The sequence below is a fragment of the Psittacula echo genome (genome assembly GCF_963264785.1).
Source record: "Psittacula echo genome assembly, chromosome: 14".
Classification (NCBI taxonomy): Eukaryota; Metazoa; Chordata; class Aves; order Psittaciformes; family Psittacidae; genus Psittacula; species Psittacula echo.
In genome coordinates, this window is record NC_137750.1 from 11,282,528 (window position 1) to 11,307,498 (window position 24,971).

A 24,971-nucleotide genomic window follows, 5' to 3' on the forward strand; every position below is an offset into this window, starting at 1 on the left:
AGGAAGGATGCGGAAGACCTGGAGCGGGTCCTGCGGCGGCGGCCCCGGCCGGTCCGGAGAGCAGGGAACTTTGAGCAGTAGTGAGCAAAGAGGAAGCAAACCGCAGCAGTAACGTGGAACTGCCCCTGGAGTAGCTGCGGAGAGCACAGAGGCGTGTTTGTCTTGCTGGCATCAGCTGATGTATCAAGGGGCACTGGCCGCAGATGGTGGCTTGGAAGGTTTTCACTAGGCAGCTCAACGGGAGGGTGGTGCAGCCCGCAGTAGCTGACCCAGCCGGGCTCTGTGATCCCCATCTTTGGAGATTTCCAGCTAAACTGTCTAGACAAAGCCATGGCTCACCTGATCTGATGTGGCGGCAATCTTGCTTCAATTGGGCTGTTAAACTGGAGACCTCCAGCCGTGCCTTCAGAGCAACACTGCCATGGTTCTGCCATAACTCATGTGCTTGAAAGAGAATTAGATCTTTGCCTTAGTGAATGCACACCAAGAAACTTGTACAGTAAAACTGGCCAGTGGTTATGCAAAAGTTAAACCCCTTGAGGGGGGCCCTACAGCCCCTCCTGAGCTGTCACAGGAGCACTCAGCACAGCCCATGGAGCCTGTTGATCCAGTCCGTGACCCATGGGCTGACTTCCCAGCTTGACCTCAGAGCTGCCATATCACCATGGATCTCACCAGCTACCTCTGAGCTATGGCTGATGATGCTCACCCTCACCAGGCCTGATCCTAACACATAGGTTGACTTCCCAGCTTGATCCCAGGCTTGCCTTGTCTCCATGAATCTGGCTGGTGATCTGGGCTCTCAATTGGATCTGGCTGCAGTCCCTGGGTCTGCCCTGCTTGCCTCACACCAGGGCAGTGGGACAGGCATTGCCCATGCACTGTTGTCTGTGGTGTCCTCCCTGGTGTAGCCTGGCTGAGGTTGAGATGGCTGTGGAGCTGCACTGTCAGTCACCCAGTGAGCTGGTGGGTGCTGGGGCATGTCTGAGCACAGAGAGGTCTGTGTCGAGGTTGGGAAGAGCCATGGCCAGCAGTACAGCTGCAGATCAGGCTGTGGTGATGACACTGCAGGGCGGGGAGCACCTGTTACTGCTGTTTCTATAGAGTCATGGAATCACAGCCCACCTTGTTTCTGGGCTGGGCTGTTGTTGGCCATGTCATGGGTGGAGGGGAGCCAGCTGGGAGAAACTGGTGGAGATGTATCCTGAGCCCTCGAGGGGTGGGACAGGTCTTATGCTGAGAGAAAGAGGCTGCTGAGCAGGCAGAAAGCAGCTTCTCCTGGGCACTTGGGACGGATGTGGAGGGTTTGGCAGCCCTGCGAGCGAGCAGGGTTCAGTGACACAAGAGTGAGAAAGGGCAGGACAGGACAAGGTTGATTTACCAAGCATGGTGTCTGGATCTGTCTTGTTCTTTGCTGCTTTCATTCAAAAGCAATCTGGCTGTAGTGTCTTTTAGAAATATAAAGGATTTTTAGTGTTAGGTGTGCAAAAAAAGGTCGAGGTTATTCACTTTAAAGCTTTACTAGCTTCCATGAGCAACTCCTATAACCAGCCCCTTCTGTGGATCCGGGAGACTGAAGCAAGCCTCCAGCAATGCTGCTTTCGCCCATAAGAGGGAGGCCGAGAACATTCAGTAGCCCTGAGTAGATTTGAGCTGCTCTAAAATCAATTCCTCACTATTAGATAAAACACTTTCCCTCCTTACGCCTCTCTAGAGCTGCTACGTAGCCCACTGAAACCCGAGCTTAGCTTCAGCTCAGCTCTAAAGGACAGAGGTTTCCCATAAGAGTGCTGCAGAGGGAGAGTGCTGCTGGAGAGGGACTCTTCATCAGGGACTGCAGCAACAGGACAAGGGATGATGGGTTCAAACTGAAACAGGGGAAGTTCAGGTTGGATCTAAGGCAGAAGCTCTTCCCTGTGAGGGTGCTGAGGCGCTGGCACAGGGTGCCCAGAGAAGCTGTGGCTGCCCCATCCCTGGCAGTGCTCAAGGCCAGGTTGGACACAGGGGCTTGGAGCAAGCTGCTCTAGTGGAAGGGGTCCCTGCCCGTGGCAGGGGTTGTAGCTGGATGAGCTTTAAGGTCTCGACCAACCCATCCCATTCTATGGATCCAGCAGCCAAGCTGTGATATCAGGAGAGGCAGGCTCTTTCCCAAGAGCCTGCACCAGAGATGATACTGAGGCATTGACATAGTCACCCATCCCAGTGGCCTGCTCCATCCCTGTGGACACCAGTGAGGCTGCCATGAATGGCCACAGATGTGTTTTGATGAGATCCAAACTGGGTAAGAGGCTCCAGGTGGACAGGTGAAGGGCTCAGGGGCTTTGGTGTGTTCTTGGCTCCAGGACTCTGAACTACAGTTCACAGAGAAGTAGCTGGAGATAAGTGCATGTTGATATGCATGTGCATATGTATGCACAGTTGATACTGCCTAAAGGGCTTTGGGTTTAGTTGCCTTAACTGATGGGCTAGGTGCCATGAGCAGGGCACAAAGGAGCCCACCTTACTGAGAAGGGGAATAGCCCCACATTCACTCATTTACTAACTTCAGGGGATTGGAGGCTAAAGGGTTCAGTAGATCGACCTCCTTCTTGTCCTTATTATAATCATATAGTAGCAACCTTCCTCCTACCTTATTGGTTTTATAGAGCTCACCCAAATTATATTGTTTATGCTTTGTCAGATGCTTCTTTAATCCTAATTTGAAGTCCACCTCAATTCCCAGGAACATTCTAGCAAGACTCATTAAACAAGGCATTTGTATGCACCTAGAGTAGAACAAGGGGATGGACAACACACACTGTGATCCCATCAAGAACAAACCAGCCTGGTGTCCTGGCATGGCACAAATTCTTAGGCATCAAGTGAGAAGTGGCAGATGTCATGTATGGTGGCTTGAGGTAGGGATTTAACATTGGATGTCCTGACCCCCTCTTGAGAAGATAAGAATGGGAAGTGCGAAACTGAGGTAATGGTACCTCAGGTTCTAATTATCAGTGGCTATCAAGATGGAAGGGCATATGGAAGGGATTTTTGCAGGTGTCCATTCTGATGCCAGATGTTTTTAATTCCTTCAGTTACCAGCCTGGATAATTAGCATCTCTGAGTGCCTTATTAAACCTGCACATTACTGCAGGCTGTGAAGGACAGCAAAGACAACAGAACACATCATTAGCTGACAAATGTGAGAAATGACCTGAAACTTATAGGGTAAAATGCAACAGGTACAACTTCAAGCATTACCTTTATGAACAGTGACACAAGTAAGGGAACTGGGTGGCTGCAGCTTTTGAAAAGGACTCCAATGGAGAGCAAACTGAACACCAGCAATAGAAAAGGCAAACACCACCCTGGAGCGTATGAGCCAGGAGTAGCCTCCAAGACAAGCTGAAGTAATGTGCCTAGCTAGTAATGTGCACATCAAAATGCAGCTGAACAGAAAACAAAGTCAAAGGAGGTCAGTGAGGATGTTGGGAGGCACAGTAACAAGGAAAGGCTGAAAGAATTGAGCTGACAACAACTGAGTAGAGGAGGAAGTCAGAGTGAGGAGGGGAAGCATTACAGTTATCAAGGGTATAAGAGGTCTTTGAAAGAAGGCCATAGCCATAGCAAATAGGCCATGAAAGATTTCAGCTCAGACAAACCTAAGTTAGGCTTTCAGGTAACATTAGGCTAGAAGTGTGCCAGAACAGATTGCTGGGGATGGCGCAATCTCCAGCACTGGAGGTATTTCAGAACTGGTTTCACAAACCTCTGTCAGGACAGGTATTGCTGATACCAAGCTCTGGGTGGTTTTTTTGGGGGGAGGGTAAGGCTTAACAGTATGATTTTACCTAATTGTAAGCAAACCACATGCAGGTGGCACAAAGCAGAGGGGGAAGCCAGCTGCTGCCACTGTTTGCCAGCAGACACTGGGTTTCTGTGCCACAGCCTCAAGGTGCCAGCTTTGGACCTGCGCTCTTGCATAAGGCAGAAGAGAAAGGAAAATTGTGGAATGCGGTGGGGGGGGAGGGAATATGCTTTGTGTCAGGCCCTGAGCTGTACTCCCCTCCCCAGGAGTTCAACCCAGCATTTAAGGCCAGTTTGCTGGGAAGAGCCAGGTGGCTTTGGAGCGCTTTGGAAAACAGCTGGGAGAAGTGTGAGGGGTGTGGGTAAGAACCACCCTTCCCTCTGTCTCTTGGAGCTTCTTTCAGCCAAAGCTTTTCCTTTGTCTCCTGCTTAAGCTACATTACAGCTCTGCTGCTGCTGTGCCTGACGCATGAGCCAGACCCTGACCTGGGCACCCGACTTAACCTCAGACCTGCCTCGTTGCAGTAAGCTTGCCTGGTTACAGCCATGGGGCCTGCCCTGCTCGCCTTGCTGCTGAGGCCACTGCCACTGTGCTATGCTCCACTCCTGTGACTCCCTCCTTGCAGAGCTGCCACCCCTGGTGCTCCCTGGCATTAGGTAGGTAAAGATACAGGGTTGGGAATCTGGCTTTGAGCTAGGTGGTGATGTGTCCCAGATGAGAATATGAGACAAGAGGATAAGGGCACACCTTCACCTTGATATATGTGCATGTACTTGTGTGCTGTGGGGTCTGTGGCTGGTTCCAGGCACTGGCACTGATGGTTACTCCCCACGGTGCCCACACAAACCACATTAAGGAAGGACTGCTCTTGTGGGAAGCTCTGGGTACAAGTGCTTCAGTTCCTCTCCAACCAAAGCAATGGAGGGGACAGACTGTATGCAGCTTGGAAAGAGTCAGCAACGTCCCCAGAGAGAGCACAGGCCAGAGTAGGAGCCTGGCTTAGGGTAGCAGCCTAAGTTCAAGCATAGCATATAGGTTACTGGGATTTTGGCCTGACCACATGAGGAAGTGATGGTGTTGCCCGAGGCAAAGGAAAGCTGCGTCCCTGGCAGGGAGGAAGAAGGCTTTGCTGGACTAGCAGGAGTTGGGAGGATAGAGCAGAAAGAGGGAGATGGTCAGGACCGGGTCTGCCTCCTTCTCCCACCTCCTGACAAAGGAGAGCTCTGCAGAGTGTGAGGTTTTCACAGGAGAACAGGGCTCAGGCAGAAGGCTGGGCTCCTCTTGGGTGTCAGCCCATCCTCTGGACCCCATGGGCAGCTGAGCAGGGAAACCAGAAGACTCTAGGATGGGAGAAGATGCATTCCCAGGCTCAAAGCACAAGATGAAAGAGGCCTCAGCATGAGGCTAAGGTCTAAATATGAGCTGAGGTGGGGTAGAAAGAAATAAAAAGGAAGGCCAGAAGGGGAGGCAGCTCCTGCCCTGACCTCTTTTTCCCTATTGCATTTGCACTTGCACAAAGGGTAATGGTTGGCAGCTTCTGGAGGCACATCCAGTGCATGTCGAGAACTCTGCTCTATCACCACCTTCACGAGAAGCCCAGAGAAGCCCGGATAGCAGAGGAACAGGGAAAGTCTGCCTAGCGCTTGGGCGTCCAGCTCTTCCCTCAGTGGGTCTCAATCATAAAGGAGGTCAGTGTTATTTCTGTCACACAGGTGAGGAAATGAGGGCTTCTGCAGGTGAAGGGACTTCCCCAAGTTAATGCAGCAGTTGGAGAGAGAGGCTGGTCTCTGTGGGATCCATTTCACTGCTCTGATTCCTGGCATGTGCTGTCCCTAGCACTAAAGGCTGCAAGTTTGTCAGCTGTCTGGAGTTAGGGGTAGGATCAGAAACAATGTTCTAGAATGAAGAGCAGCAGCAAAGGGAGGAAAGAAAATGCAGAGATGGTGGCAGAAAAGGGATGATGCCCTGGATATGTTGGCAAACACAGGGTGCAGTTATGCCGTGTAGTGGCCAGGGAAGAGGTCTCCAGGAAGACACGGGAAATTTGCACAGAAGTATCTCCTTGTGCGAGAGGAAAAGCCATAGGTGAAGATGAGAAATCCGGTAAAACTCCTGGGCGCAGCCCCTGCCCTCGAGGGGCCGCCGGGGCCGAACGTGTGGGACACGCCGCGGCGGTGGGGCCCTCACGGTGCAGCGCTCCCGGAGGGGGCTGAGGGCGAAGCGAGCGGGCGATGCCGCTCCGGCCGGGGGGAGCGGGAGCCACCCGGGACACGCAGCTCCCGGGGCCGGAGGGAGGCAGCTCCGCTCCCGCCCCGCCGCAGCGGCTGCCGCAAGGCGCCGGGGCTGCGGTCGCCCCGCCTGGGAGGGGTTAAGCAGCGGCCCCAGCCCGGGGGCGGACGGGGCGGCTGCGGCGGCGGCGGCTGCTATACGGCGGCGGGGCTCTAGGTGTCCTGCCTGGGAGGGTCCCTGCTGCATTGCAGCCGCCGCGCTGCTCCCTCTCCGCGCACACAATGGCGACTCCCAGCCCCAGCAGCGGCTCCGGCGCCGGCGGCGGGAGCGGGCCGGGCCCGGGCGGGCCGCAGGCGCACGCCGCCGCCAGCAGCATGCAGGGTAAGCAGCCCCGCGCTAGGCCGCGGCCCGGCCGCCGCTTCCGGGCCGGGCGGCGCGCCCCGTATCTAGGCCTCGGCGGGCCGGGCTGGGCCCGTGGAGCGCGATGTCTCCCGCAGGTCTCGCTCTGCCTGGGCCGAGAGCGGAGCCGCCGGGCGGGCGCTGCCCCGGGCGGGGATGGAGGGTGGGCCGCTGGGCCCCGGCCTGGGCGGGCCGTGGCTCTGGGGACCCCTTCGGGCGCGGCCGTGCCTCCGTCCGGAGCGGCGCTGCCCGCGGCGCTGAGGTGCCCCGGGGGTGTGTGTGAGGATCGGCCCGGCCCCGGCAGGCTCCCCTCTGGGCCTGCCCCGCCGCTCCCTGCGGCTGCCGCCTCCCCCCGCGCCCGGCCTCGGTCGGCGGCTTCCCGGGAGGAAGGGCGGCCCCGGCTCCGCGTCTGGGGCTGCTGAGGGGTGGACCGGCCCCGAACCGCTGCCCGTGGCCGGGGCCCGCTGCCCCGGGCGGCAGGAGGGGGCAGCGGGGCGGGACAAAGGCCAGCGGGACGCGGCTCTGGCTTCCTCCAGCCGGGGACGGTTTTGCGGCCTCCTCGGGGTGACCCGCGCAGGCCCCGTCCCCTCGCCGGGAGCCCCGTGGTGCTGTGGCCGGGCTCGGGCCAGGGTTTGTGGCTCTTCGGTCGGCGGCAGGATGGCTCAGCCCCGGCGCTGTGTCCCTGGTCCCTGCGCTTACCTGTGCTTCCTAAGGCAGGTGTGTGGTAAGAGCAGTTCAGCAGTGAACTTCGGCTTCAGTTTGGTTTCCTTGTGATGGAAATTTACAGTGAAAGCAGGGTCGTGTTGCCAGTTTCCCGCCTGCACTTGTTGATGCTGGAGCCGTCTTGCAAAACCGGTGGATATTTATTTTTCAGAAAGGCTATAGCAAACATCTTTGAGTTTTGCTTTTGACTATTGGAAAATCCTCTCTGCTTGAGCAACATTTTAGGCTTTGTTAGGGCCGAGGTGATGCAGTGCTGGGGTTTTATTTATTTTTCATTGATTTAGTACAGGGATGGTAATACTCGAGCTGTTTGCCCTGTTTGGGGAACTTTCTTTCTTTTTTAATAGAAGGAAAGGTTGCACTCGCAGCAGACAACATTGGTCACAGTTGTTTGCTGTAGTTCTGCTAGAACAGAAGGCACCAAGACTGATGGCACCTGTTTGGGCAGAGAAGTGATGGTACCAACTGAAGAGTTTGGTGTACTTGGAATAAAAAGGTGTGTTTTTGCTGGTTGCAGCATCCCTTATGTGAAGCTCTTGTGCTTGCTGGATGGAGGAGCAGGTACCTGCTGGGCCTGGGGAAGGTGATGGGATCTTGTGTTCACAGCTTTGGAAAACCTGAATCCCAAACCTTGTAAATTAAGTGCATGGAGTAGACACTTGACCACGGTATGTTAGAGTTGTTGTGGTAAAACAAGCCATTGCCTCGCTGCAGTGCACTTACAATCCTCTGTGTAGCTCCTTGTATTTTCACCTGACCTCTGTTTTTCCTGTCTGTGAGATGTTCCCCTGAATCCTGCATATCCTCAGGGCTGAGAGTTGGGTTTGCACCCTGACTCCAGAGCTGGTGATGCTCCGGTAAGCTTGTGATGGTGTAGCATCTGCATCCCTGGGTGGGTGGAGGAAGGGCAGTTGTTGGTTTAAAGTGCCTATTTAAATACGAATTCAGGGCAGGAGGGCCAGGTTGGTGATATCCAGGTTGGTGATATCCAGGTGTTTGTGGTGGAAGCTGGTGTTGGGGTGGTTTTTGTTCAGATGCCATGGGAGAAGCTGAGTGTAGGATCTGCGTGGGCTTGGGAGCAGCAGGTTGGTGAAGGAAGTTCTGGAGCAGCAAGAAGCTCCATCCCAGGAGGAAAGTCCTCTGCCACAATCCCTCTGCTGCCATATAATCTCTGTGCAAAGCTGCTCACGGAGGTGCCATGGCCTTGCTCCCAGCATGTGTGCTGCTGGCTCCCTGCTGAGGCCAGGTCAAGCTGAGCTGGTGCAGAGCAAACCCACCACAGAGTTGTGGGTGTTCCACAGCTCAGATGCCCAGTGCTTGCTTGTGGTGGGGTCGGGCAGGAGGTGGGATGAGGGAGGTGAGGGAATGCATTGCGGGATGGGGAGGAAAGTAGGTAGGGCTGTGTCAGTCTGGGTTGAATTGGCTGAGATGGAGTGGGGAAGTCATTAAGCTGGAAACAAGTAATCAGAAAAAAAAAAACACCTAAAGTTTTGCTCCATTAATTTTCAACCAGAAGCAGTCTCTGACCTGGCTTGTGCAACTGCTGCTGCAGGGGAGGTGATGGGACAGGGAGAGGGTGGGCTGTCTCCTGCAGCTTCAGCCTGTGCCCACCACGAGGGGCTAAGGCAGTGCTCCTCTGGACAGCCAGCCATTGCTTCTGGAGAATGCCCCGAGAGCGTGTGCTTGGGCAGGCTGAGGTGAGAGCTTCTCGCTGGGATTTCTGTCTCAGTACAAGGGCAGTGGTTTCATAAGGGGTATCTGCTGTTGGAGAGTTTTGGCAGGGGCTGAGAGAAGAGAGGAAGCTAGAGGTGGTGGTACAGGGGAGAAGCCTTCATGAAAATTGAGGCTTACCATGCTGATGTCTGGAGCTAGGGCAGCACATCAAGGAGGTCTCGACAGGCCACCCTGTTTTGTTTTAAATTTGATATCCTGCAGCGTTTTTGATGCCCCTCCAGGTGACAGTGCTGAGACGAAGGGCCACCTCGCTGTCCTCACACTGAGCTTCCTGTGTGGCTGTAGTCCTCAAGCCTTGTGGTCAAGCAAGGGGTTGCTTCAGGTCTTCTCACCCTTAGTGTTCTGCATGCCTCAGTTTCATGATCATGTCTTCTCGTGGCTAACTGCACCAGCCGTTCATGCCCATGAACCTGGGACCTTACTTTCTTCCCAAACGTCCCCTGGCCTGGTTGATGGTGCCATGTTCAAGGCAGGGTCACCAGCTTAGTGACAGCACAGAGCTTCAGTTCTCAGGGTTGGAAATAGGTTCTGGTTTATGATCTTTGAAATTCCTGTTTGTTTTCTGGGTGCTGGGGCCTGCTGCTGTGAAGAACTGTTGTCCTTAGTTACCTGTAATGCTGGAGCAGTCCTGCATGTGTAGCCTCCTGGGTGTTTTGTGGAGAAAAAGGAGGTTCTGTGGGAAGTAGGATATTCCACTTGGACAGTGATTTAAAAGAAACCAACACCCAAACTGTGATTGGAGCAGGTTTGCATTTCTCTCATAGCCAAAATTAATGATTGTCTTTACTGCTGCCATTGTTTGAAGGATGCTGATGTGGAATGCAGACATGTAATGAATTCCATGACATAGGAAGAATTTCGATTGTAATTGCAACCTGTGGAGTCACTCATCCTACCTCTCGTGCCAAGCAGGAGCTGGAACCGCTTTTAACTGGCCTTTATAGATTCAGCTCCTGCGTCCAGCATTCAGGAAGACTGGAGACAGCTGGGACTTCATAGAATCGTAGAATGGTTTGAGTTGGAAAGGACCTTAAGATCACCCAGTTCCAACTCCCCTGCCATGAGCAGAGATGCCTCACACTAGACCATGTCACCCAAGACTGTCCATCTTGGCCTTGAATTCTGCTAGGGATGGAGAATTTACCGCTTCTCTGCGCACCCTGTGCCAGCGCCTCACCACCCTCACAGGGAAGAACTTTTGCGTTATATCTAACCTGAACTTCCTGTGTTTAAGTTTGAAACCATCACCTTTTGTCCTGTCACTACAGTCCCTGATGAAGGTCCCTCTCCAGCATCCTTGTAAGCCCCTTCAGATACTGGAAGCTGCTCTGAGGTCTCCACGCAGCTTCTGTTCTCCAGGCTGAGCAGCCCCAGTGTTCTCTACCTGGCTCCATACAGGAGGTGCTCCAGCCCCTGATCATCCTCGTGGCCTCCCCTGGACTTGCTCCAACAACTCCATGTCCTTCTTATGCTGAGCACACCAGAACTGTGTACAGTGCTGCAAGTGGGGTCTCACGAGAGCAGAGTAGAGGGGTAAGATCACTTGGTGAGGTACTTGCTGCTTGCTGTGCTCTGGTGTCTTTCTGAAGCAAAGCGTATTACTGTAGGTGTCTTTCAGAGTGTACATGATGGTTCAGATTTATTGGGGTGAGAATTCCCATCCCGTTCAGCTGGAATTTGGGATTCCAGGTTCCGTTCGAGTGTGTGGTCCTGTCTGCTCCCTGCATTGAGGTCTTTGCCCTCTCTACCCTACTCCAGCCACATACCTTTCTGTTTTCAGCAAAAATCAGAGAAGGTCCATATCTGTGTAGAGAGTCCTCAGTGGATATGACAAGGAACCTGAGGGGAGAGTTGCCCAAAGGATCTCTGATTGTGTCAAGAGATGCTCTTGCCATTGGATGCCATTTGTGCATTGGTGACTTACTGGAGGTGGGAGGTGTGTTTCTGCCTATGTATGAGCAACTTCTGCTCTGTTCCTTTCTCTGCCAGGTGGAAAAGAGGTGCTGGGAGGCTCTTTGAGAGGTCAAGAATTGTTCGTGTTGGGCAGAGGACAGAATTGGCAAACACTGTGGTGGCCTTTGTGAGTCGTTGCGATCAGATGAATTTGGTGTCAGGGTGTAATCCATGCCGTGTCTTTGGGGTAATCATAGTTACTTCAGCCATCACTGTAAAAGGCAGGATATTACTTGAAACCATTTGTGGGCATCACTGTGGCTAGTACAGGGTTCAGTAAGAGATACTGTGACTTGTGTATCCTCCTCCTCTTTGTGTTGCTGCCTTTGTGGGTGCAAGGAGTGGCTGGAGGAGCTCTTCTCCCCACTGTTGAAGGTGTTCCTTGATCCAGGTCCAGCAGGAGGAGAGGAACGAAATGTTGATGCCTTGATGCTGAGATGTTGGATGTGCTGGGGCACAGTGTGGACACTATCGAAAGGCTGGTTTGTGGACTTGCCTCTGTGAGCAGAGGGGCAAAACAGATGGAGAAAGTAAGAGCCCAAGTAAATGTGGCAGTTTGCTCAGGGAACCTCAAAGAGGGGATTTAGAAATGAGGAGGCAGTGGGGAGGTGGAAAGGTTGTGAAGCAAAGGGAGCAGTAAGCGAGCAGCAGATGGGGTATGAACCAGTGTATGAATGGCCAAGTAAAATGGGACATATGATGTAGATAAGAAAACACGTAAGACATGGAAGAATGAGAAAAGAAAAGGAGGGATGAGAGGGGAGAATTAATTAATCGTTGTCCTCAGTAGCTGGTAAAATAAGCACTGTCTGCCGCTCTATTAATGACCTGCTCTTGCTCGAATGCAGGCAAAGCGAGTTGTTTCTCCAGAAGGTGGGCACTGGTTGGGTACAGCCAGAAAGTGACTTCACAACAGTGGCCGTGTCACCGTGCGCTGGTGCAAGCTGACACTGCCAGGTCTGTCACGTTGATGGCTGCATGGCCACTTGGACGTGTTTGCATTTATAATGGAAAGTAAAGATAGTTGTGTGATGAGCAAAGCAGTGTATTTCAGTTTGTTCATGCTGACCAGTTTATTCCTATATGGTGGCTGTGCAGGGATATGGGTGACCATATCTGCTCTGTGTTTGAGTCTTGGTGTCCGCTTAAGCATGTAGGACTGTAGTTATATGGTTTTGCACTTCAACTGTCTATTTTGATTTAGTTATAATCAATTGACATTCTTAATATAGAATCACTGTATAGTTTGGGTTGGAAGGGACCTTCAAACCTCATCTAGTCCAGCCTCCCTGCAGTGATCAGGGACATCTTCAACTAGGTCAGGTTGCCCAGAACCACATCCAGCTTGGCCTCGAACATCTCTGGGGGTGGTGCATCCACCACCTCTTCGAGCAACCGGTGCCAGTGTTTTAGCACCCTCGTTGTAAAGAGTTTCTTCCTTGCGTCCATCCTGAATCTTCTCTTTCAGTTAAACCCGTCACCCCATGTCCTGTCTATTCATAGGTATGTATTCAGTGAAGCGTTACCTACAGGAGTCTTGTGTAACCACAGCAAGCTCTGCATATATCAAATGAACATAAACACCTTGTTAGCATCATATGGCTGGGATGTGATTGCTGCCTTTGCAGTCAGATCTGTTGGATGTAGGTTTGGTAAGAGTTTGTGTGTTGAAAGTAAAACTGGAGATCCGCTTCCTGATGGGAGGGGGCTGGAAAGAAAAACTGCATGAAAGCAAGAAGCTGTGTGGAGTGTTTGTGCACTGCTCTGCCCTGCAGATGTCCAACCAAGTTTCATTGAAGTGATGTTTATAAAGAAGGTACAAAAATCCCTGAATGGATTGGGTGCTTCTGGCATCCCCTCAAAGGCTGGAGTGCACTGATCTGGACTAGCTTTCCCAAGGTGCTGGTTATGTTCCCAGATCTTATGTACCTTGTTTGCAATGGACTGTGTTGTATGAACAAATGCTTTGGGGATTCCTGTGTTGATCCTCATCATCTATGGTCGGTCTGTAACATCTTTTACAATGAGAAAGCCAGTCCCTATAAAGACGCCAATTCAGGGGAAGCTGTGCCTTTAAGTCAATAGGTCCAGTAGTTCCTGCATTAATAAGTTGATTTGGTTTGTTTTATATGTATCAGTTTGATTGGTGCCTGTTACCAGGTGCAGTCACTGTGCTGCTCACTTGGCCAAGTTCTTCAGTAAAGCAAATCCTGCACCATATCACAAGGATGATAAGGGGCTGGAGCACCTCCTCTATGAAGACAGGTTGAGAACACTGGGGCTGTTCGGCCTGGAGAAGAGAAGCTGCATGGAGACCTCAGGGCAGCTTCCAGTGTCTGAAAGGGTATATAAGAATGCAGAGGGGGACTCTTCATCAGGAACCGGAGCGATAGAACAAGGGGTGATGAGTTCAGACTGAAACGGGAAGTTCAGGTTGGATCTAAGGCAGAAGCTCTTCTCTGTGAGGGTGCTGAGGCACTGGCCCAGGGTGCCCAGAGAAGCTGTGGCTGCCTCATCCCTGGCAGTGTTCAAGGCCAGGTTGGACACAGGGGCTTGGAGCAAGCTGCTCCAGTGGAAGGTGTCCCTGCCCGTGGCAGGGGTTGGAACTGGATGAGCTTCCAACCTAAGCCATTCTATGATTCTGTATTATTGAAGTCTGCAGGCATTCCCTGCAGAGGGCTTTGGTTTGTCTTCTGCATCCTCAGATCCCTTTATGTGTCTCAGGCTTGTCTGATTGCCGAAGAAAGGTGTGAACAGTGGGTGAATGATGGTGCAGTGCCTGTCCAGCACTGAAAGATTTCTTCCTTTTAAAAAGGTCTGTTGTTGTAGCTGGATTAATTAATGTGCTGTAGTTAATTCATGGTAAATCCCTAGTGAGAGACACTTCACCTCTGTTTCTTCAGTTCAGCTAGGAGATAACTTGAATATTGTGTCTCTGCTAGGCTTTGGCAGTGGAATAGCTAATGCATCCCTCCATATGTATATGCCACTTGTAGGTGGTGATGGCACTTCTGTTTGGGGGTATCTGAAACAAAAGCTGTGAGGCTTACCCCTCAGTAGGCAATGGACTTGAATGTTTAAGATGGATGTTAAAAGATCAGAATAGTTGATTATCAGGAGCAAAGTGCCCTATGTTATTTTGAAGGTGCCTCGGGGTTAAGTCATTGTCCATAAAGCATGTAACTGCAGGGAAGGGTGTGTTTCATCTTGTTCTTCTGGGATGGGGTTGCAGGAGGGATTTGTGCAGCCTTGAAGCCCTCTTTGATTTTTACCTGAGGGTATAGAAACTATATGTAAGCAGCTTGGGGAAGTGCCACTGCAGGAGGCACCATGTATGGCAGCCCCTTGAGAGGGTATTCCTGTGTTACAAGCTTTGTATTGACTGCAGGTGCTGGTGTGGATGTACCTTTCACATATGTGCATCTTTAACATATAGAGCTTCTCAGCCAGGGCACTTCTCTTGCTGGGGCCGTGCTGGTCCCTTTGCCTGGTGACTGGTCCCATTTTGAGAGCTCCCCTGAGAGGCAGGATGATGCTGCAGGGGGTGGGAGGAGGGAGGAATCCCACCTTCCCAGAGGCAAGCAGAGAGCATGGTGGCTTGGCTCCATCCCTCACTTGTGCTGTACAGGCATGGTGTGACACTGGGTGTGTGCTGATCCCAAATCCCATGCCCAGTAAGCTGTGAGAGTTGGTTGCTGTCGCTGGAAAGCAGGTCCCATCGCAAGGTCTGTTGGGTGCTGATATAGCGTTGAAAGCCAGGCAGTGCTCATAGCTGACGTGGTTAGTGGTGGGCTTAGCAATACTGGGGTAAAGGGGAGAACTTGATGATCTTGAAGGTCTTTTCTGACCTGGCTGATTCTGTTATCCTGGTGCTGCTGGCAGGGCAAACGTGTGTGTGATGTCCAGCCGACAGCCTGATGCTCCTGACTCACTGAGGAGCTGCTGCTGCCAGAACTGTTCCTGCGGCCTCCCTAGCACTGTCCTTCCTGGGTGCAGCGTTTCCCTCTCAAATGTGGCTAATCCTCTGACTTTGGCAGCAAAGCTCTGACTGCCCAGCATTTATGTCCTCTCAGTAATCCTGTGCTGGCATGTCCTGAATCTTTGAGACCCAAGCCCAACACAGCGAACATTCTGTGACGATGTTCCTCAACTGGTTGATTGCCCACACTGTGGAGCAATGCACCAAACTGCAGGTGTAATAGCAGTGGGGTCAAAATCTTGCTGTCCCGTTGTGGATCATGTGGGTTTAGCAGCCGGTGTTGATTGCTCCATGGCAGCTGAGCTGGTGAAGTTTGGGTTGCCTTCATCCATCAGTGGTTTGGACAGCGAGCTTGGTTTGGTCATTTGGCTCCGGTTTTTCTGTGCTTTTTGGTTTTTTTGGGGGGTGTGTATATTTTCACTTGTCAGGAATCAAGCAGATTTCCCCAGTTGCACTGCACTGACAACCCACAAGTGTAAGAAGTCTGTGCTCTGCTGTGCAGTAACCTGACAAATTCTAACAGCACCATATTGCAGCTAATGAACTTCCCGCCTGCCTTTAATCCCAGGGTTTTGCCTTCACAGTAACTGTTTCTGACTGGATTAGTGTTTTTCCTGAGACACTTCTTGATATTGAAGGGAAGACTGCAGTGGCACAGACTTGAACTAATGATTGTGATTTAATATGGTAAACTCCAAGCGCCCAGAGGACAGGGGGGCTTTTAAACCAGAGGATATACAAGAAGACTGGTAAACTGTGGCAGTCAAATACATTTGGAAATGACAATAAAGGAAGGAAGGGATAATTGACAACTTTAACTGCCTCAGTGTTTGAGGTGTTTTTGTCTTGCCCACAAAGCTTTGTGTCAGCCTGAGCATCAGTGCTCAGGGTGGTGTTCTGGGTTGGCTGTGTTTTAAAAAGAAAGCAGAGTGAAAAGTTAAGCTAGGTTAAGGCATCTCTTCTGGGCATCTACAGTTTTACTGGGATTCCTTTTTGATGGGAGGCTTTAGATCTTGAAGATACCCACGATGTACATTTCTTGGTCCACTTAGGTGGCTGTTGCTTCAGGACACATGCTGCAGTTCAAGCAGCTGCTGTGTTTGTGCCTCCCCACGGCTGGGTGTGAGGTGTAAGCGTGACTTTTGCAAGGTATCATGGGTTTATATCAGTTCATGTGACAAAGTGTGAAGTTTTGAGGAGACCAAACCATCCCAGCAGTGAGCTGAGGTCCTTGTGAAGCTTTGTGCCCGTGGGTGAGGTGGCCTTGGCCTGGATTTGCATCAGCACCATTATGTGGGGCTGCAGAGCATCATCTTCCAAACTGTGCCCTTGACTCCTGGGGAGCCCTCTGAGGAGGGATCTCTGCTACTACTGTTTGTGAGGAAATACAATGTGACATTGCCAGGCATCTGCTCCCATCTCCCTCTTGATTCTGCTCTCAGCCGGTTCAGGTGAACACGTGCGATAGCTGTGCTTAGCTGGGTACAACCCATTAACGTCAGTATGAGCATCAAGGGAGATGGAGAGTATGTATATTGCACAAATTGTGTATTTATTAGCTGCTAAATTGATTTCCTCTTCTGCAAATCGAAGCTGTTGTGTTTGCCCTTCACTGGAGGCTGGGCTAGGCCTGCAGGAAGCAGACGGCTGAGCCTGGAGCGAACAGGGAGTCCAAGCGCCAGGAATTAGGCTATGTTTTGAATAATGTATCTGATCTTTCTGAGGTGCTTCAGGAGATGCCCTGTGGCATGAGGAGGGCAGCTGGTGGGGAGCTGAGCTGGAAGGGAGGTTCCTTTCGTCAGGTTTTCTCTAGGCTTATTTTCATTTCTGTGGACAAAAAGGGTTTTATGGCTTGCTTTGGAGCCAGTTCTCTGGAAGTGGCTCCCTGTGCTGAATTAGCCATCACTTTGCTTTTGGAGCAGAGAGCAAAGGGTTTGTACTTTGAAGAGGTTTGTGGACAGAGATAAAACAGTTTCCTTTAAAAACACATGGCTGTGTTGCTTTAACCTGGGAGGGGTTATGGACTAAGATAAAAGCATTGCATTTGGAAATCCTTTCTGGGGAGTGATGGGACCATGTCCGAGTTTTCCTGTAAACACCAGTTCCCCTCCTGAGCAGTGTCAGTTCAGGACCTGGTATCATGCCAAACACTGGAAACCTCACCCTACCTTTGATGTCCTCTTCTTTCCTCCTGTCCCACTCAGAAACATGGATGGGTGGGAGTGTAGGAAGGAGGACGTTATTCAGAACCACTTCATGTAGGGCTGGCCAAGACTGGCAGCCCAGAGCCGAGGATAGACATGGAATGGCTGTCACTTCTTCAAGGTACTTTTTGCCTTGAGGTAGGGGGAGCAGCCAGCATGTGGAAACAGGGATGTTTGGAATGTCTGTTTTTTAAAGCTGGTTTCTTTACCAACTTGGGGAAAAGCAGAGGTCAGCTTTCCGCTTTATGATGTGATGTAGCCCAAGTGTTGTAACTCGAAAGTGTGACTGCATGGTGTAAGTATGTGTGCAGGTTTCTGCAGAGGGGCTGTGAATGAGCTTGGATGCCTGTTGGAAGGAGTTGATGTAAAGATTTGGAGATGAGCTGCTTTAGCAGCAGGTTGGTAGTGGAGTTCTTGCTGCACTGGGGACATTCACACATTGTTGAATATCCAGCCTTCTCCTGGAGATGCAAAGCCTATTTTCAAGTATGTTTCTCATATATGTATTTCATTTTGAGAAGAGTTGAAGTAACATCCTGGAGCTCATTTCCCAGCTGGTTACACCAGAGCTGTGGCCACATACTCTTCCTACAGGTTAAACTCTACCGCTGGGCATCCTCAGGGCTGAGAGCAAGAACTTACTCTCTGGCCTGTTACTGTGGCTTCATCCCTGCTGATGAGGGCTGCAGCTGAGGAAACAGGAGAACAATCTTTTTCAGCAAGCATGAAGTGGCAAAGATTGAGTCAGGAATGGTGTCTGGCTGTATGCTTTGTGCAGGATGGCTCAGGTGGCTTCCCCATCAGGGATGTGAGTTGGGATCTTCTGTGACTTGAACTGGAAATTCCAAGTCTGATTTGTGAGTATGCTTGCCTTTATTTATTTTCTTTTTTTTTTTTTTTTTCTCCTGCCCTCAAAACCAGGCTGTAGATGAGGTCTGTGTGAATGCAGGGTTTATTTCAGCAAAGACAGGGAATGTTTCTGGAACTGGTCATTTGCTTTAATATAGACGGGTCTTAGCTAAGACTGACTTGAATGGGAGCCCATGACTGGGCTGGCACCAGGGAACCTGTTTCATTGCTGAGCTGCCAAAGGTCTGAGCTGCACCCTGCCTTGTGCCAGGGTACTGCTGCTCTCACAGCACCTGGGACTGAGGCCAGGAGCTGCTTGTCCACGATGCTATTTCCATTTAGTAAATAGAAGCTTTCTGGGAAGGTTTGTGTTGGGTTTCCCTCTCAAATGTGGTTAATGCTCTGACTTTGGCAGCAAAGCTCTGGCTGCCCAGCATTTATGTCCTCACAGTAATCCTGTGCTGGCACGTCCTGAGTCTTTGAGACCCAAACCCAACACAATGGACACTCTGTGGTGATGTTCCTCAACAGGTTGATGGCCCACGCTGTGGAGAGGTGCACCAAACTGCAGGTGTAATAGCAGTGGGGTCAAAATTTTGCTGTCCCTTTGGGCATCACGCGGGTTTAGCAGCCAGTGTTGGTTTCTGGTGAGGTTGGGTTGTCTTTATCCACACTGGCAGAAGCTGCTGCTGCTTTACAGCCCAGCAGGAACATTGACTCCCGTGCCAGAACAAGCGCCCACTTGGTCAGTGTTAGATCCAGAGGGGTCCATGAGATGACAGTCTATTGTCCCCATTCACCATGGGTGACAGCAGGGTCTGTGTTCACAGCAGGCTCACAGCAGTAGTTTCTCCTCATAGTTAATGTCCAAATGCTGCCACTGTGATGTGCTGGAGGAGGAGGCTGTTCCCGGTACTTTGGATAGTGAAACAACTGTGAACAGAATTTGGAATTGATCGTGGGAAATAATTTTGCCCAGTGCTTCAGAGGAACAAGGTAACCAGTATGTTCTAGAAGCTCCCTTGGTCCCGTGGATGTTGGTTGGTTAGATGACTCTGAATTTGGTATGCTCTGGTCCATGTCAGCACTCAAAGAAGACAAAGACCCATGGCAGTCTCTTTAAAAATGAACTAAAAATAATCCCAGAATGGACATGGAATGAGGGAATTCTGTGCACACACACTCACACTGCTGGGATCAGCTGGAGCGCAGTTTAGAGGATAATGCCTCGCTTCGTGCTCAGATACCAGCAAGCTGGATGCCCAAGAAATCATAGAACAGTTTGGGTTGGAAGGGACCTTCTAAGGTCATCTGGTCCAACCCCCCTGCAATGAGCAAGGGTGTCTTCAGCTAGATCAGATTGCCCAGAACCACAGCCAGCGATAATCCAAATCATACAAGCTTCATATTTTGCCTCCAGTAGTTCCTCCTTTCTGCCTCATCCTTAAGCATATCAAGCTCCTCTTTTTAAGCAGTTTGGGCTCTTTGCTGTCCAGAAGACAATTTCAGTCATTAGCTGGAGATGTGCCTTTAGTTGCCAAACTGTGATGGTTTCATGGCAGTTGTGTAGCTGTTGATGTGTCATCTTCAACGCACATGCTGCTACTCTCTGGAATGCCTGTTTCTTGGAGGTGTTTCAGGGTGTGATGGTATTCCTGCCCTGGCGTGCCTTGGGTTAGGCAAGGAACCAACCTCTGCTACCCCTTCCGGGAAACAGATGCTCTGATCCCACTGATGGGAGGTTCTTTGTGGTGCCTTTGGAGTTCACTTTATCTTTGGAGTTGCTGATGGCCTTGCATGGAGCAGCAGGACCAGGCTGGTACTTCCAGGCTCCCTCTTCCTCTGATGGGGACCTCCCAGGGCAGCAGCACCACCAGGATGTTCTGGTGCAGTGTTTGATCAGCCCCAGACAGGGATGAATGAGGCATCCCTGAGACAAGGGCAGTGTCAAGCAGGTCCCACCTTCCCAAAGTGGAGTTCTGCTGTAGTGGAGGAATTGTGGCATCTCAAACCAAGGCATCACGGGTTGGTTTTCTCTGGGATGAGGCTTTAGGCACACACTGAGCAGCATTGACTCTGGCCCAAGGCTGCTTCCAGATGGATGTGAGGGTGGAAAACTTACATTTGTGGTGCTCTGTGACACCTTGTAAGAGCCAGAAAGACCCTTTAGTGGTTTTGTGGGGGCAGCAGATTTTTGTATGCAGAACTGGTGCATGTGTTCCTTTTTACTGGGAGCTCCAAGGGAGAAGGAGTTAATGGGGACGAGGGCAAGTCAAGAAGGAAGCTGGATCTCTGTTGGGGCTACTGGCTGGTATTTTTGCAGCAGTCTTCTGTTACCCAGCATGAGGCCATGGGGATTAGCTGGGCAGACTCTCAGGCTCCTGCCGTGCTGAAGACCCGCCTGCCCTCTGCACAGCAGTGGAGCTCTTGTTTTCTTCCCTCCGAGGACTTTCAAAATCCAGCAGATTGGGGGAATTTTTGTTGTGAGACTGGTGCTTGTTTCTTTAGCAGAGAAACTTGCCCCTAGTGCTGGGATTTTGAAAGAATGGGAAGAAACTTGTATCAGCTCCCAAAAGAATCATGCCTGGTGGGGTAGCTTGTGATAACATGATGAGGAGGTGATCAGAAAGAAAGCTGGGAGCAGATACAAACAGCATTCATCACCTCTGAAAGCCTAAATGTGTTCAGAGTATGTTTGGATTTCAAAGCCTATTTGAAGAAGCATGGTGCAGCTGAGCATTGCGACAGTGTGAATGCGTGTCCCTCAACCTAGACAAGAGACCTGGGTGACACCTGCAGAGCTGGGCCGAAGGAATGGGAAGGAGTTTTAAGGCAAGACAGTGAACTTGTAAGCTCATCAAAAAGCTGAGTTGGTTTTGTAGGGGTAAGAGGAACTTTCCTTGCAGAATGACATCAGAATTTTTCCCCTTTCTTTTAGATGTTCATGTTTTCTACCAGTCAGGTGGTTAGCATTGCTTATTTTCCTTAATCAGTATTCTCAATATGATTTCAGAGCCTTAAAACTGGCATTAGTAGACTTTGTGGCTTGTCTGGGGGTGACAGCACTGGTTCAGGTGTACATGTCCTGCAAAAAGTAATACCCATCTCCATTGGCTTGGTCAGCACGGGAGGAGAGGGATGGGGCTGGTCTTGGCTCTACCTGCATCACCGTAGCCTGCTAGATCATACGTGCCTGTTAGGAGTTTTGGTGGGTTGTCTTCACTGCTTAAGGAGTTGGAGCTTTTCTGTGATCTGCCATTTACATCAAGCACCAGATCCATACCTGGGTCTGAAGTGGGGTTGCTCCTGGTGTGACCCTGGGCAAACTATTGTATGATTCAATGAGCAGATTTAATGTAAACCTCCAACTTCCTGTGTACAAAACAATCTCTTTGGTCTTAAGGAGTGTAACTTGTTACGCCTTTCACAACAGAGCTGTTCTGTTCCAGTAGGCTTTTTATAATAACTGGCAAGAAGTGCTTAAGTAGTGCCTGTTGCAATTGTACTAACAGGTGGAGGAAGCTCATACTCCTTCCAGTAGGTATGCTGATCTCCTTTCTGCCTGCCAGGTACCAGTGCAGATTTCCTTGCTTGTCTGTTGAGCTGTGTTGTCTCTTGAAGTTGGTTTATAATCCTGATTAGATCCTGATGATGGTGACAGGATTGTTCTGTGTTCAAAGCAGCACAGTCTAAAGTTTAATCTAAATAATTCATTTTCTTTATGATTTTTACAGTTAATATTGAAACATAAAAGGTGATTCTTAACAGTGATGTGCTGCTTTGACTGTCAGTGAATAAATGGCTTTTGCTTTAGGTTTTCACTTAAACTTCTGTCAAAAGGCACTAAGGAAGCTACTGGAAGGTGTTCCTGCCCATGGCAGGGGTTGGAGCTGGGTGGTCACTAAGGTCCCTTCCAAACCATTCTGTGATTCCAAGCTATGCATTTTATTATGAATTATCCTGCTTTTGTTATCAGGGTTGCTACTAGGAATTTGTATTTCCTTCCAGCTGACAAGCTATAGCATTCCTGCTTCCATGCCAGCCTCTGTTTTTCACAGTGCTAGTGAAGAAAGAGCTCAATTGGGACTTCTTAAACCACCACTAATCATTGATGTGGCTTCATGCCTCTGCTTTTACTTGTGCTAGAAGAGCAGTGCTCCATCCCCACACAGCTACACCACTGTGTATGGCACACTGGGGATTTGTTGCCTGCTGAATTTCTGTGGAATACCACTGGGGTGGGATTCAGCACTTTCACTTGCACCCCATAAAACTCCTGCTTAAAGAAGATCCGACTTCTTAGTTCTTTAATGTGACAGTGAAGGGTGATCATCAGCTTACAGGTGAGTACCTCCAGTTTCTGTCTCGACCATAGGTGCATGGGCACTGGATCATCTCATGAGTCACCTCTGATCCTGCTTCCTCGTGAGAGGTGAGAGCAGATGGAGAGGTCCAAGCCATTGTTCCCACAGGCAGTGCTGAGGCCAAGCAGCCTCTGGATCTGGGGAGCTCTGCAGGATTTGTCTTTCTGTTCTCTGTCATTGGTGCATCAATTGGACACCACTCAGAGTCCCCTCTGCAGCATGGAGAGACCTTTCTTAGAAACCAAATCTCTGCATGTTGGTTTTTTCTTTAAAACCTGACTTGTAGAAGTCTTGTGCCTCTGCATTTCATTCCATTGGCATTTGATGTTTTTAGGTTGCATTTAATAAGTGTATTTGTTACAGCAATTCCAGGACCTAGAGAGAGAATTGTTACTGGTTTTTAAACTGTCTGGGTCTTTGGGGTTTTATCCCAGTATATCTTGTGACCAGTGTTCAGACATGCTTCTAAATATTGTGCATAGTAAACCCTTTGCTGGCCGTAGCAATAGGACAAGGGGTGATGGATTCAAACTGAAACAGCGGAAGTTCAGGTTAGATCTAAGGCAGAAGTTCTTCCCTGTGAGGGTGCTGAGGCGCTGGCCCAGGGTGCCCAGAGAAGCTGTGGCTGCCCCATCCCTGGCAGTGTTCAAGGCCAGGGTGGACAGAGCCTTGGTCAACAGAGTCTCATGTGAGGCATCCCTGCCTGTGGCAGGGGGTGGAACTGGATGATCTTAAGGTCCTTTCCAACCCAAACCAAATAATTCTATAGCTTTTCACAGACTGATGCTTTTCTGTCTTGAAAGAGCTGCAGAGGATGTGTGCTGCAGTACCACAGCGCAGAGCGAGCCTGCGTGTTGGAATTGCTCCCCTGAGACAGTTGGAAAACGTGTTAATTCTTGACACATCTTCTGTGAGCACAGGATATACAAATCTTTAGGAAACTTGATGTTTGAAGCAGGAATTTCAGATCTCTTTTGCAGCTAGAGCTGTGTGGCAGGGCTAAGGTTACATGTGCAGGTCTTCGCAGTGAATCCTTGAGATGACAGTGACTGAATTGTGGAGAGAGGTGAAGAAAAGCATCTGCCCATGTGGAGCGGTGGCCTGCTGGGGTCTGAATGTGGGACTGTGTTCATGGCTTTGCAGGTGAGACTGACTTAGACAGGACTTCACACTGGGAGGAGCAGGCACACGGCTTCATATGAACCCTGGCAGCTTAAGAAGGTTGATTAATATTTATCGAGGACAATGGTTTGCTTTTGTGTCAGTCTTTGCCAACTGCCAGTCGTCTGGCAAGTTAAAAAGACTGTAAATACTTCTTCAGGGTTTTAGCTACTTCCCCAGCAGTGTTTCCCATCTGAAGCTGGGCTGATCTGACACACATAGGCAGTCTGTGTGCGTTGGGGCAGTTGAGATCTGCTGCAAACCAATAAATCCTCAATAAATAGTATATCTATTTTTTTTTTTTTTTCAGTGAGGGAACGTTTGTCATCAGAGGGGTTTGCAAAATAGGTTTTCCAGATCTTGGCACCTGGATCTGATGGTAGGTGTCGTCCATGAAGCAAGCTGGTAATGAATGGGGTCTTAGCTAAGGGAGTTTGTTGTGTTCCCATTGCAGGAGTGGACAGGCTGTGCGGCTGCCATAAGCTGAGCACCAGCTAACCAGGGAACCCTTTGTAAACAGCTTGGGTGACTCTGGGTGTCTGAAAGTACAGGACAAACATGGGAACTGCTTTGCTGGTGGCAGGAGAGGACAGTGCAGCCCTGTGCTAGGGATGCTGCCATGGGGACTGAGCAGGGAACAAAACACCTTCCAGCATCACCGTGGATGCCCGATGGTAATTGTTTTGAAATGAACACTTGTTAGTGTTTCCTGCTTTGGAATCTGCACTGTGATGGGGATCTGCAGCCTGAGGGGATGGGGTGGGTGGTTCCAACCTCTGGTTTCTTGGTGACACCATGGAGGTGAGTGCTGGATAGTCCCTGCAGCAGTGTGGGCAGCCATGGACCCCACACAGGGGCCCACGGTGGGTGAGGCTGTGAAGTATCTCCATTAAAATCTCTTGGCTGATGCCAGTATCTGAAAGGTGCCCAGAGAAGCTGTGGCTGCCCCATCCCTGGCAGTGTTCAAGGCCAGGTTGGACACAGGGGCTTGGAGCAAGCTGCTCCAGTGGCAGGGGTCCCTGCCCGTGGCAGGGGTTGGAGCTGGATGAGCTTTAAGGTCCCTTCAGCCCAAACCAGTCTGGGGTTCTGTGACCCTGTAATAGGAAAATACCCACAGAAATGGGGAGCAGCCACCTGATGGCCTCTTGGATGCACTTCGAGCAGTTGCTGGGCTCTGGAAGGTGGCAGCACCATGACCAATTCTTGCATTCAGCCTTCAGTGGAGAGCATGGAAGAGGTTTGGTCCCTGCTGCCTTCTGTCTTTCCAGCACAGCAGCAAGGTTCACTCCTGGTGTTTCAGGTGTTTAGGCAGGTAAATAAAAACATTGGCAAGAGTGCCATTGCTATGGATCTTTCTGGAGCAGTTTTGATGCTGCCAGGCTATTAAAGCTGCAGATCTGTTGGAAACACGGATCATTGCCTGCCATGTCTCAGCAGTGTGAAATGGGGCTCTTTCCTATGCTGCTCTTCTTGCTACAGCATGTTACTGATTCATATTGAAGGCTGCAGAAGAGAGTATAAATCTTTTGTTGCGCACACAAGATGTTAATTTGTTTTTCCTTGTAAGCAAAATATGAACCCCAAAGCTG

The 24,971-nt window shown here is 50.6% G+C and overlaps 1 protein-coding gene across 4 annotated transcripts in view; it reads left to right on the top strand.

Moving 5' to 3' along the window:
* Positions 1–6,167: 6,167 nt before the first annotated feature.
* The window catches only part of MAP2K4 (mitogen-activated protein kinase kinase 4), a 75,743-nt gene continuing 56,939 nt past the window's right edge, over positions 6,168–24,971 (top strand). For all 4 annotated transcript variants that reach the window (XM_080629078.1, XM_080629080.1, XM_080629077.1 and 1 more), the window contains exon 1: positions 6,168–6,397. In XM_080629078.1, the coding sequence (XP_080485204.1) occupies positions 6,298–6,397 (100 nt within the window). In that variant the 5' untranslated portion in view covers positions 6,168–6,297. The remainder of the gene's footprint in view (positions 6,398–24,971) is intronic.